The sequence below is a fragment of the Mytilus trossulus genome, chromosome 3 (assembly GCF_036588685.1).
Source record: "Mytilus trossulus isolate FHL-02 chromosome 3, PNRI_Mtr1.1.1.hap1, whole genome shotgun sequence".
Taxonomy (NCBI): domain Eukaryota; kingdom Metazoa; phylum Mollusca; class Bivalvia; order Mytilida; family Mytilidae; genus Mytilus; species Mytilus trossulus.
The window spans coordinates 32,053,114-32,066,120 of NC_086375.1; the positions used below are offsets into that span (position 1 = coordinate 32,053,114).

The 13,007-nt window shown below is 33.4% G+C and overlaps 2 protein-coding genes across 2 annotated transcripts; both read right to left on the bottom strand.

Annotated features, from left to right (window-relative positions):
• Nucleotides 1–3,387: 3,387 nt before the first annotated feature.
• On the bottom strand, nt 3,388–5,214 carry LOC134709362 (uncharacterized). The gene is made up of 4 exons (XM_063569531.1): nt 5,075–5,214; nt 4,545–4,627; nt 4,183–4,285; nt 3,388–3,715 (listed from the first exon to the last, which is right to left on the bottom strand). Exons 1-4 carry the CDS (start codon nt 5,103–5,105, stop codon nt 3,441–3,443), a joined length of 492 nt encoding a protein of 163 aa, XP_063425601.1. The 5' UTR covers nt 5,106–5,214; the 3' UTR covers nt 3,388–3,440.
• Nucleotides 5,215–5,683: 469 nt separating this feature from the next.
• Nucleotides 5,684–6,772, bottom strand: LOC134709364 (uncharacterized). Its single transcript, XM_063569532.1, has 2 exons — nt 6,675–6,772; nt 5,684–6,351 (listed from the first exon to the last, which is right to left on the bottom strand). Exons 1-2 carry the CDS (start codon nt 6,746–6,748, stop codon nt 5,916–5,918), a joined length of 510 nt encoding a protein of 169 aa, XP_063425602.1. The 5' UTR covers nt 6,749–6,772; the 3' UTR covers nt 5,684–5,915.
• Nucleotides 6,773–13,007: the final 6,235 nt, after the last annotated feature.

Genomic DNA, 13,007 nt, shown 5'->3' on the forward strand with positions numbered 1-13,007 from the left:
TTAGCGAAAATAAACGGTCCACGAAATGATTGTCAATATTTATGTATATCCACGTGTCAGATTGACACCAACTTTTATCAATTCTTGTGTCATCATAACATTTTTATCCGTAATCACTGTAAATGTGTCTCCTTGTCATTGTAAATGACCAATTGACCGCCGGCAGCAAAACAAAGTAGCCAATGGAATACGCGTAAGACAGGCAAAAGATAAAAAAAAAACACACAACATAAACTGTAGAACACAAAAAAGAAAAGCGGATTACTGTGCAACACGATTCCAACCAAAACAGGATGTTAATCCACGAGCTCTGGAAGGGTTACCATTTCTAACTTAGTCACGGTTGCCACCGTCTTATTTTTTAAACAAATAAAACATCTGTCAAGGTCACATTCGGTGATAACGCAACAACTGTGAGAGATACACTTCATATATAAGCGGGTGCTGCTGGAATATTGCTGCATGGTCCTAGTAATGAAAGTTTACAACGATGAAACTGGAGTAATCTCTTTTGTTGTGAAGTTAACATACAATCAATATCAATTTCTAGATGTATATATATTTTTATTTCTGCATTTTTGCGCCTATTTCGTCGACAATCTCTACACCAGTGTTGCTCTTGTATGATTTTTTTAAAACTTTGGTTCATTTGTATTTTTCGGAATTCATTGATGTGTGGTGTCCATTTTATTGAACTAAAACACCATTGTTAAGTGGAATAAATGGTCATGCAATCCGGCCCCGGCGTCATCATACTTGTGGATCCTTGCTGGGACCAACATATAAAGGATTTATCATTCACATATTTCACCTGATACCTGTATCGTTATTAGAAAGTTACCATGCATTTATTGACTGATTGTTGGTGTTTCAACACAATGGGATATATCGTGGTGGTCATCGTTTATCGGTGGCGGAGTTGAAACTGCCCTGAAAGATCATTATGAAATATTTTTTTGTAACCATTTGCAATGTAAATGTGTATCTCTCTGCAGTTGAATTAATAGTGCCTGGGCGAACATGTTCAGTTTAAATGTACCCTTGCATGGTTTACCATGTTACAGTCAATTGTAAGCAGAAGTTTAAAAGTATATCATCATTGTTTGTATGACAGCAGTTTTATCAATTGTCATCTGATGTCATCTGACCTTGGAATAATAGATGTCCTACGTGACGAGACGTGACACGTCTAATGGTGTTCTTAAACAAGTTAACTGATTTTTAAGTGTCTCTGAGCTACCTTTTTTAGCTCACCTGTCCCGAAGGGACAAGTGAGCTTATGCCATCACTTGGCGTCCGTCGTCGTCCGTCGTCTGTCGTCTGTCGTCCGTCGTCTGTCGTCTGTCGTCTGTCGTCCGTCGTCTGTCGTCGTAAACTATTTCAAGAATCTTCTCCTCTGAAACTACTGGGCCAAATACTTTCAAACTTTAACTGAATGTTCCTTAGGGTATCTAATTTATAAATTGTATCCGAAGTTATGATCTATCAACAAACATGGTCACCATTGCTAAAAATAGAACATAGGGGTCAAATGCAGTTTTTGGCTTATAACTCAAAAACCAAAGCATTTAGAGCAAATCTGACATGGGGTAATATTGTTTATCAGGTCAAGATCTATCTCCCCTGAAATTTTCAGATGAATCATACAACCCGTTGTTGGGTTGCTGCCCCTGAATTGGTAATTTTAAGGAAATTTTGCTGTTTTTGGTTATTATCTTGAATATTATTATAGATAGAGATAAACTGTAAAGAGGAATAATGTTCAGCAAAGTAAGATTTACAAATAAGTCAACATGACGGAAATGGTCAGTTGACCCCTTTAGGAGTTATTGCCCTTTATAGTCAATTTTTAACCATTTTTCGTAAATCTTAGTTGTCTTTTACAAAAATCTTCTTCTCTGAAACTACTGGGCAAAATACTTCCAAACTTTAACTGTATGTTCCTTAGGGTATCTAGTTTGTAAATTGTATCCGAAGTTATGATCTATCAACAAACATGGTCGCCATTGCTAAAAATAGAACATAGGGGTCAAATGCAGTTTTTGGCTTATAACTCAAAAACCAAAAGCATTTAGAGCAAATCTGACATGGGTAATATTGTTTATCAGGTCAAGATCTATCTGCCCTGAAATTTTCAGATGAATCAGACAACCTGTTGTTGGGTTGCTGCCCCTGAATTGATAATTTTAAGGAAATTTTGCTGTTTTTGTTTATTATCTTGAATATAATTAGATAGAAATAAACTGTAAACAGCAATAATGTTTAGCAAAGTAAGATCTTCAATTAAGTCAATTTGACCAAAATTGTCAATTGACCCCTTAAGGAGTTATTGCCCTTTAAAGACTTTTTTCACAATTTGTTCATCATGTTGACTTACTTTAAAAAATCTTCTCCTTTGAAACTGTTGTATCAATTTCAGCCAAACTTAGGCTAAATGAGTTTCAGAGTATCTAGTATAAATTTTATATTTTATTTCCTTGTATGTCAAGAAACATAGCTACTATGGCTAAAATAGAACATAGGAGAAATGATTATTTTTTTTGGCTTTTGAAGAAAATAGGACGATCCAAAAAACATTTAAATAAATTGAAAAGCCAAAATAATCATTGATGAGAGATTTAACCAAAAGAATTAAGGTGAGCGATTCAGACTCTTGAGAGCCTCTTGTTTAATTTGTTATCTTTGATCAGCACTACATTATTCTGTAAATTATGTCTTAAAATGAAGTACTAATTCCACGTTCGTAATGATCTTAACTACGGAACAAGTTTAACCAATAAAATCTGGCAGAACTCATAAAAATAATATCCGAACAAGTCTAGCAGACCTCATTCAGACAATAAACGGAACAAGTCTGAAAGACTTCATTAAAACAATAAAACAGAAAAAGTCCAACAGACTTCATTTAAAGTCATAATAAAACAATGAGGTCTGGCAGACCTCATAAACAATTACCGCCCAAGTCTGGCAGACATCATTCAGACAATAACCGACCAAGTCTGGCAGACCTCATTCAGACAATAACCGACCAAGTCTGGCAGACCTCATTCAGACAATAACCGACCAAGTCTGGCAGACCTCATTCAGACAATAACCGACCAAGTCTGGCAGACCTCATTCAGACAATAAGCGACCAAGTCTGGCAGACCTCATTCAGAAAATAAATGGAAGTGACTGTTGTTGTGGTTCCTTATAGAAACCGAAAAACACCACAATATACGCGTGTGAAATCGAAACCGATGAAATATGGATGTCTGGTGATACGGAAACCTATGACACGGCGATAGCTTTACGTATAGTAGTCTCAGGTTTACTTTACTTTCAGGTTCATCGCCAATTTCATTATGATGTTCAAATGTTGAATACTTGAATAATTAAAATATAATATTAAACAAAAATAAAATATTTATTAAATAAACAATAAACGAAAATAGTTATAATCAATGTTCAAAATCTTCATCAGGTTTGCTATGACAACAAAATAGTTGACAGAACCACTGTCGAAAGCTCGTGAATCCACTGTTAGGTTTGGATTGAAAGTCAACTTCTATTTCTATTGCAGAATCTTTTGTTTTACTAGTAATCGTTGAAACATGTGTGTCTTCTAATACTGATGAAAAGAATGGCCTTAAATGTGGTCTTGGAGTTTCTTCTGTGTCACTTAAACTAATACTGAACCATTCACTGTCTGATGTCCTTGATGTGTCTGGTATATCTAAAAGAAAATGGAACTTTATTAACAGAGGAACGGTGAGAGTCAGACATTTTTTTTAGTCTCGCCTAAAGCCTTTTAATAGTTATTAATGGTACCAGGATGATAATTTAGTACACCAGACGAGCGTTTCGTCTACATAAGACTCAGCAGTGACGCTCAAATCAAAATATTTATAAAGCCAAACTTCAATTACAAGCTCATTATCAATCATAGTAGAACTACTTTGGGTGTGCAAGTTGAGCACATAATTGTAATATTATGAAACAAACAATTTGTACTGGTATTCAAAATTTCAGTGATGTTTTTTTTTATAAGTTTTACGTACAAAAATGAGTGACACTGAACTATTAGTGTTGATATCCAGCATCTGGCAAGATTCATAATGAACCGAAAAGCCACCAAGGACACTAAGGTTAAAAAATGAAAACTAAGTTAGATAGAAAAGGGGGATTTCGGATTTAATTTACCTTCATCCTCTATTTCGTCATCCAATGTCGACAAATCTAACTTTAGTTCCTCCTTTAAAGCAAGCTGTTTATCAATGATGTCTTTTGTTGAAGGCTTGTTTCTCTGAAAAATTAAGTGTTAATTTTATTAGGTTCTTTTAAAACAGTCATGATATAAAAAATTAGGGGTTTCTGTTATGAAAGACCACCCTGGGTGATACAAAGGGAAAACAATATTCGTTTATTGTTATTTTTTACATTTTGTTTCAACTTAGGCTTATAGTCAGAATTTCACCTGTATACTAGTATGTGAATCAATGGTGAAAGATATATTATTATCTTTTACCGAAATATTTTTTTTTATAAATATCAATATAATTTACCTTAAATACTATATCGGCTATCCGTTGAAGATATCCCCTTTTATTTGGAACAGTTTCACTTACTACAGATCCGTCCAGTTCTTCTGAAAAACAAAGCAAAAATGTTTCTCAAATATAAACTTGAGAATTGAAAAACACACCTTATTACTGTTGCAACACCAACGATTGCTTGTGTCGCTAACGACAAACTCATTATTACGGTAAGTTTCGTAATTATATTATATACTTTAATGTCGTTTTAATTTTTGGTTTCAAAAGCTCTTAAAATTTTGTTTAACTTTTTTTAATTTTCAAATATGAAACAGAGGCCATGTTTACACTTGGGCACTACGTTATTTTTAATCAACATAAAATTAAAAAAAAATATTGGTTTTATATTGGGTTAACATCGAAAACAATTATCATGTTTGATTTGTTAGGATTGTTTTCCTTTTAGTGACGTTTGTTTATATTTCCATACGTGTTCCTCGACCTTTTTTTAAATCTCAATTATAGTTTTGTTATAGGGGTGAATTTCTCTATGTGCTTACTGTCGATTGCTACATTCCACGTGTCTGTCATTTGGAAGCTTTGGTAATTGTTATGCTGTTCTCTTACAAATGAGTTTATTCTTTCTTCTTTCGCCGGTGAAAGGAAGGGTCCTTGTTTTCTATTCTCCGTTTGTTCCTCTTTAAGACACAGATCTTGTTGTGAAATCCAATGCTTCTCTATATTATCTCTTGCCTGTCAAGAAAAAAATATATATATAAATATATGAAATTACGTAAACTATTGCTATCTACGCAAAATATTGAAGCAGGTCATTTAAATAATTTTTTTTATTAAAAATGAAGGAAAGTTTAAGAGCTACTGATTGATTGGAGGGTTGCTTCTACGAAAGTGTAATTATTTTTAATATAAACACGGATACCATAAATTGCACACAAATATAAACACTGCTGTACCTATAGTCCTATAGTTTTTAAATGCCAAGTTCTTTATCACCAATTACTCAAACGCATTTAAAAAAAATTGTTGTTAATAACTTAATACCTCATGGGAAACACGCCGCAGTGAGTCAAGGTCGGTGGCTGGTTTCCAGAATTCTTCAAATTGCTTCTCTGTCTTCTCTTGGTCTCTTGCTAACCTATTTTTCTCCTTTTCTTCTTTGATTGTTTTCTCTTTGGCATATGCGTCAACTAGTTTGTTGTATTCAGCATCTCTGACGGATTTGTAAAAAGCAGCACATTCATCGTCGTCTGCTATTTCTTTGGTTAAAATTATCTCTTCTTGGTCTCTTGCTAACCTATTTCTCTCCTTTTCTTCCTGGATTATCTTTTCTCTGGCATATGCGTCAACAAGTTTGTTGTATTCAGCTTCTCTGACGGATTTTTAAAAAGCAGCACATTCATCGTCGTCTGCTATTTCTTTGGTTAAAATTATCTCTTCTTGGTCTCTTGCTAACTTATTCCTCTCCTTTTCTTCCTGGATTATCTTTTCTCTGGCATATGCATCAACAAGTTTCTTGTATTCAGCATCTCTGACGGATTTGTAAAAAGCAGCACATTCATCGTCGTCTGCTATTTCTTTGGTTAAAATTATCTCTTCTTGGTCTCTTGCTAACCTATTCCTCTCCTTTTCTTCCTGGATTATCTTTTCTCTGGCATATGCGTCAACAAGTCTATTATATTCAGCATCTCTGACGGATTTGTAAAAAGCAGCGCATTCGTCGTCGTCTGTTGTATCTTCTTCATTGTTCTTCAGTGGTATTTCAGTCTCGATACCATTATCTATTTGTGCGCCAGACATAATGTTAGCTTCTATTTCACTGAAAATGAAAGCAAGGATCATTAAGAATTTATGTCACGCCGTTACCTTAAGGAAAGTTATCATACTCCATTCAATAAAATACACGAAAAGTGAAGAGGAAAGTCTCAAGAAAGAAGAGTCAGACACGCTGAATGTTATACTTTTTTTAAAATTAGAAAATGTGGATGTCTCACATTTTTTATTATTTGAAGTTATATACATTTTTGAAGTGTTAAAATCTTAGCCAATACTCAATAGTTCTTATAACATTCTAGAATAAATTGCAATCTAGTATAACTAACAGTGCGAACATATGTCATGATGATGGTAGTCAGTACTTACCTGAAAGCAACTTGAAATAATGACACCATTAAACTACGGATATTCCATTCAAGACTGCTAGTATCGGTCTCCATTTCTATTCTGAAAAAAAGTGCAAATATTACAGTAAAGCTGTTACATTCGGTTATTTTTCATACAATTTGAATAATTTTGTCGTAATTAAATCTCTCACCTTCTCATCCTATCTCTCTCTTTTTTTATTTTTTCCTCTGATCAAAGAACTCATTGTTTGTCTCATCCAACCTATTGCTCGTTCATGCAATAATATATCAATGAGTATTTCATGTATGAACATAAACTTACCAAGTTGTTCTCGATCGCTGAAACTCGGACAAATGGTTATATTAGTTTAAAATCTTTAAAAAGCGTGTACACTGATGAAGGCAAGTTAACAAACTAACGACGTTGCCAAAGATATATTAGAATTATGACGTTTAGACGTCAAAGATCATGTGACATAGTTTCTATAATGGTCGAGGTTTAACTGTACATGATCCCTGTTCTTATAACACCAATAGCAAGTTTACAAGGCCGGTTCAGGCAAAGTTGACCTCGGTCGGATACATTTTTCCATTTTAAAGGTTTATTAGGGTTATGTTGCCTCCAACGTATCTCTGTGTTTAAACATCCATGATACATTTGAGCATAACTAGGGAAAGTAAATTCAGAAAAGCGCTGCGGCCGCACGATTTGTATAAAGTGTTTTTTAGATTTCAAATAGTATTTTCTGTGCTTATATAACTTATGTCATTTTTTTACATTTGAATGTCTTCAATTAACATTAAAATTGTTTTATATGTTTATGATGAACTTACAAGCCAATTGTACACAATTTTACATATATTGATAAAAAAAAACTATAACCAAACATAAATAAATAAAAAAAATAACACTGTATGCAGCGGTGAAATTGCTGCTTTTTCTTTTTTGACATACAAGAGCCTTTTTTACCGTTTGAAGATTGTTTTATGTTAATGATTCTTGCAAACAGCCAATATTAAAAAAGTTCAGTTATTCTTACTTTGTAGCCTGGCTGTTAATTTGGAAGATCGGAATAATATACTAATTGTACTTGCGTAAGGAACAAAAATCAGTCCCAAATTGAAAAGTTGTGTAAAATTGAGGTTGAAGAAACAAAAAAACTTTTTCAATAGTTCACAGGAAGACACATACATCAATTATGTTCGCTAAATTTACTTTGGGATTTGCCTTACTGCGGAAAATAACGCTTAAAACAAAAATAAATAGTCTTACCTTACAATGAGATTCCAACAATCTTCACAAAACTTTCAAAATTCAATTTCAGATATTCAGGCGTATAAAAGCAGCAGTCAGATAGATAGCAACGTTCTAATCTGATACAAGGTTGCCAGAGAGGTTTATGACGTTTTGACGTTAGATATCATGTGGGAACGTTTGCGTTAACTGATTGGTGCTGCATGGACTTCAATCAATCCAACCAATGCGAGTCTTGGTGAATTTTGCCGATTGTTTTTTTTTTTTTTTTTTGCTTTGCCAATGGAACACAAGTAAGGATCATGTACCGGAAAACATGGTCATCACCAGTGTAGTTAATTTACTGAGTTTGAAAATACGAAGTCCGCTTTCTTGCTTCTCACAAATCTCCGATCCTCAAATGTGTAGGCTTGGTACTTGTACAATTTTATTTTACAAATTTACCCAAAGTACTAATACCTTTATGTTTTACCTTCTATTGAATTTAGTACATTTCTGAATTTAAATATTCGTGTTTTCCGTATTAAGCAATAGCTAGACAAAGCTTTGGAGATCTTTGAATATGATTATGTACTATATATACCATGGTTATTACGAGTTAAAATATTTAAACAAACGAATCAGAAGGATAAGTTTGTTTAAATATGTTAATGAGTAAGACACATGGTATATAAAATTTGTAATATAGATAAAATGATTGACAGCTTGAAGACCTTGAACTAAATTATTGGAAATTGATCACGTTACAGTTTAATCCAATGAAATAGAAGCTCGCGCAAGTCACTTTTGCGCCTAGTGTACATGTCTCAGGTACATGTATGTTCTTCTGCGGCGTATTTCATTTAATAGAGCCCTAGAATTTGCAGAAAGTAAAGAAAATGTTAGATTTTTCCGATTTTTAGTTTTGCGCCCCGTATATGATCGTATGCGCAGGTAATTTTATTATTTCACCAGAAAGTGAACAAAAATGTCGGATTCAAGTGACAAGGATTAAATAATTATTCTAATGAAGGTAAGATTTGTTGTTTTTTTTTGTTAGTTTTCAAGGTATCATACATTTTAATCATATTTTACTGGTTGTTCATGTCATTGAAAAATGCATATTTGTACATTTAAAGGTTTCGTACCAACTGCTGAAGCGCTTCTTCCGTCGTTTTATTAATTCGATTATTAGATTATTTATAGAATTTAATCACAATGTTAATAATAAAACACTAAACAGTGGCGGATTCAAGGGCCGTAGATAGTGTACGTTCCCCTATTTGATCGCAGAAAGAATCATGTTTTTTTTTCACAAATTTTTGTATTCGATATTTATTCCTTTTTCTATAGCTACCCCCCTTTTTGAATCGTATTAGACCACTTTCGAGTTCATCCGTCACCGGAAAAAACTCGTCATTTATACGCGCCTTTATCACCGTCATCTGTGCGTTTAGGGGCGTCGTCACTTCCCTACCAATGTTGAGCGAGTGGTTGGAAAATTATAATTCTATATTGTACGAATTATTCGGCAAATTGAATTCTGAAAATAGACAGTCAACACTGCTGTCATTAGGGAATTGTCAGTAAGTACCTACAGAGCAACCATTATTTCTAGTTTATCCTGCACAAAGACGATCACTAAGACACTTGATGAACGTAAATAGTGCAGGGATACAGGCGAGCCCCTCTATCTGGTAAATGACGTCATAAAGGCGTACATAATTGACGAGTTTTTGCCGGTGACAGATGAACTCGAAAGTGGTCTATTATTGAATTTCCGCAAAGGAAATGATACTACATTGTAGTTTTACATTTTATGTTTTTTCAGAACTGAAAGTAGAAATTTTTCGTATTTTTTTATGAAATGAAAACGAATGAAAATCTTGACCTTTTCTGTGTTTCAGTTTCCTCAATATTTCAGAGGCGGAAACCTTTAAAAAAAAAAAGAGGGCGGAGCTTCAGCCATGTAATAACATGAAAATGAATACGTTGTACCATAACTAAGCTCCGCCTTCTTTCCTTTGGACTCTAGTGAGTTGCATATTTAATTAGCAAAGTATGGTACAACATAAATTTGCATATAATATACCATGATTTTCCCTCAACACTCTTTTTAAGCAAATTATTTCATTAAAACATCAAAGGAAAAATTCAATTTATGTTACAACTGCATAAAAGTCATTCAAATTGACACATAAATGATACAGGAAACACTCGTTGTGTCAAAGACATTACGGCAATGAAATAAATTTATAAATGTTTGATTCGTTACTGTTGACAGTATGGGGGAAATCTGGTTAAGTTATTAATTGGAATTAGCTTTAATTGACTATAGCGTGCTGTAACGGCGATTACTCTTATGTACCTTGACTTAGTTGTTGAATTTTTCTTCGTTTTGTTACTGGGGTGTTTTTTTTGTTAGCAGTGGCGTTCTGGTGAATTTCCAACTGATTTTTACATCAGAAGCCCCTGAGGGGCCTCGGGTGTATTGCCATCGCCTACTTTTCAAAGATCTTCAAAGATCAAAGAAATGCATATATAATTAGTGTTGGGAAATTAACCGTATGAACCCGCGGACAATAGTGCAGAACAAAATTCCTTGTCGCTTCTTTAAAATTCATGTTTTCAATGGATACTAAGATTTTTTTGATTTTTTTAAATGCAAATTAATAATATGAAAATGTTTTGTCGTTAGAAATATTCGTATATTAATCAAACGATCTTCAATATCAATGATATACCGAAAAATTGTTGTTGCGGATGAATACCACGAATGCATATTCATCAAGTGAGCAAGAGCGAGCGAGAGAAAATCAATTCACGCAATTACACACAGAAAGGTAATTATATTTCAATTATTTGATTTAGAGTAACATCTTTAAACCGTTTGTAGCATATTTGTCTATAATATTAACGTAGCAAAATCAGGAATATTTAATCTGACACAATATTAAAATCATTTTTCAGGCCGCGTCCCCCGCAGCCATTTTGAAAATACCAGCAGATTGGGTAGGAGTAACAAGAACCTGCAAGGCCTTAAAGATAAGGTTACTTTCTTTGTATTCTTAAATGCAACAATTTGTGTTTTTTTTAAAGATCTCAACAATTTTTTAAGTTAAATTTCTTTTCTTCGTAAATAACAAGTAGATTGATCACTTGGACACACTTGGAACTATTTTCTGTTTTTTAAGGTACTGTTTCGGATTTTCACTCCTTCTCCGACTTAGTTACTTGCATTAGTATATTTGAATAATTACGTCCCTTGACTAGAAAAAAAGCGGATTTTGTTAATGAATTTGTAAGTAATTCTTATATATAATTATTGGTTGAAATAATTGTATTTTACATGTATGTAATATTCAGAGTTTTCTTCCAATAGAGATGGACTATTTTTGAGTGTGAATTTTGACTCTTGCTCGTAATAGCAAGAGTCTTATTTTACACTGAAAGTCAGAATTTGGGTAAATCACATTTACTGAATTACAATAAGTGGCGTTGTCCGTACCATTTACTAGCCTCTAGATATATTTGAAGAATCCCTACAATTTTAGAGGTATAAATATAGATTAACTGTTGTAGTATTGTATAATTTTGGACCATGCCATACATGTCACATGTACATGTATTGCCAAAATTATTAAGTTGTGTAATCCATGTAAAATTTTAGGTATTTGAATAAGACATATGTTCACGCATACATGAGTACTTGAGCAAATACAATCAGTTTCCAATCACTACGAGCACCCATGAGATCTTAAATTGAGCAAATATGATCACTTACATTTATGAGTAAAATTTGAGCTAGATCTACTCAAGTGAGTTCAATATATCAATTTTGAGACTAATTCAAATGGTTATTTGAGCACACATGTATCTATATATACTAATGAGAGTGATATTGGGATTCTGTATGAGTAAACTTAGCAAATCTTTATCATGTTTATAGAGACAAACCTATGAGCGCTATACCATGTATACCCTGCATATGACTGCAAGAGATATTTTAAAAGTTTTCTGGAACCCCAGATTAAAAGTTGAAGTAACATTGCAAAGGGTTAGTGTATTATTTTATTTTATCAAAATGTTAAAATTGAGAATGGAAATGGGGAATGTGTCAAAAAGACAACAACCTGACCAAAGAAAAAAAAACAACAGCAGAAGGTCACCCACAGGTCTTCAAAGTAGCGAGAAATTCACACAACCGGGGGCGTCCTTCAGTTAGCCCCTAATCAAATATATAATAGTTCAGTGATAATGAACGCCATACTAATTTCCAAATTGTACACAAGAACCAAAATTAAAATATTACAAGACTAACAAAGGCCAGAGGCTCCTGACTTGGGACAGGCGCAAAAATCCGGCGGGGTTATGTTAGTGAGATCTCAACCCTCTCCCTATACCTCTAGCCAATTTTGAAAAGTAAACGCATAACAATACGCACATTAAAATTCAGTTCAAGAGAAGTCCGAGTCTGATGTCAGAAGATGTAACCATAGAAAAAAAACAAAAGACTACTAGCAGTTAACTGACATGCCAGCTCCAGACTTCAATAAAACTGACTGAAAATTTCATCATATGAATATCAAGCACAATTCTTCCTGTTAGGGGTTTAGTATCATAACATATATGAGAAGAACATAACCAGTGTCGTGCCAACAACTGTTGTTTGAATAATTGTGTTTAGTTCCAATGCAAAGACCCTATAAGTGAATCGATATTAATGCCAAAATATGCAATCTTTAATGACCTGATAACAGTATCGTTACTATATCCCTTCTTAAAAAGTCTATTCAAAGGTTTGTTAGTTTCTGAGGTGAATACTGACACCTGTGTGCTTTATAAAGAATATTTCCATAAAAAATTGGATGTGAAATACCTGAACGTTTAAGAAGTCTGCATGTTGAGCTATATTGGATAAATAATGTCCTTCTACCGCTGATAAAATTGAGTAAATGTAATGACTAGGTTGTGATATGGAAAAAACCCTGGTGTAATAATTTTTCAGTAATACATAAATTTCTCTCGTTAAAATCTAAAACATTGTTACATTGTATACATACACGAGAGAATAATACAAGTTGAGATATATAAACACTGTAAGTAGGTGACAAGGGA

What these genes read in the sequence shown, in the direction of transcription:
- LOC134709362 (XM_063569531.1), bottom strand. Translation starts at nt 5,105, where the DNA reads ATGACAGACACGTGGAATGTAGCAATCGACA. An exon ending in TAGCCGATATAGTATTTAAG is followed by an intron (nt 4,286 to 4,544) that starts GTAAATTATATT and finishes TTAATTTTTCAG; the next exon opens with AGAAACAAGCCTTCAACAAA. An exon ending in TGACGAAATAGAGGATGAAG is followed by an intron (nt 3,716 to 4,182) that starts GTAAATTAAATC and finishes ATTTTCTTTTAG; the next exon opens with ATATACCAGACACATCAAGG.
- LOC134709364 (XM_063569532.1), bottom strand. Translation starts at nt 6,748, where the DNA reads ATGGAGACCGATACTAGCAGTCTTGAATGGAATATCCGTAGTTTAATG. An exon ending in TTATTTCAAGTTGCTTTCAG is followed by an intron (nt 6,352 to 6,674) that starts GTAAGTACTGAC and finishes TTTCATTTTCAG; the next exon opens with TGAAATAGAAGCTAACATTA.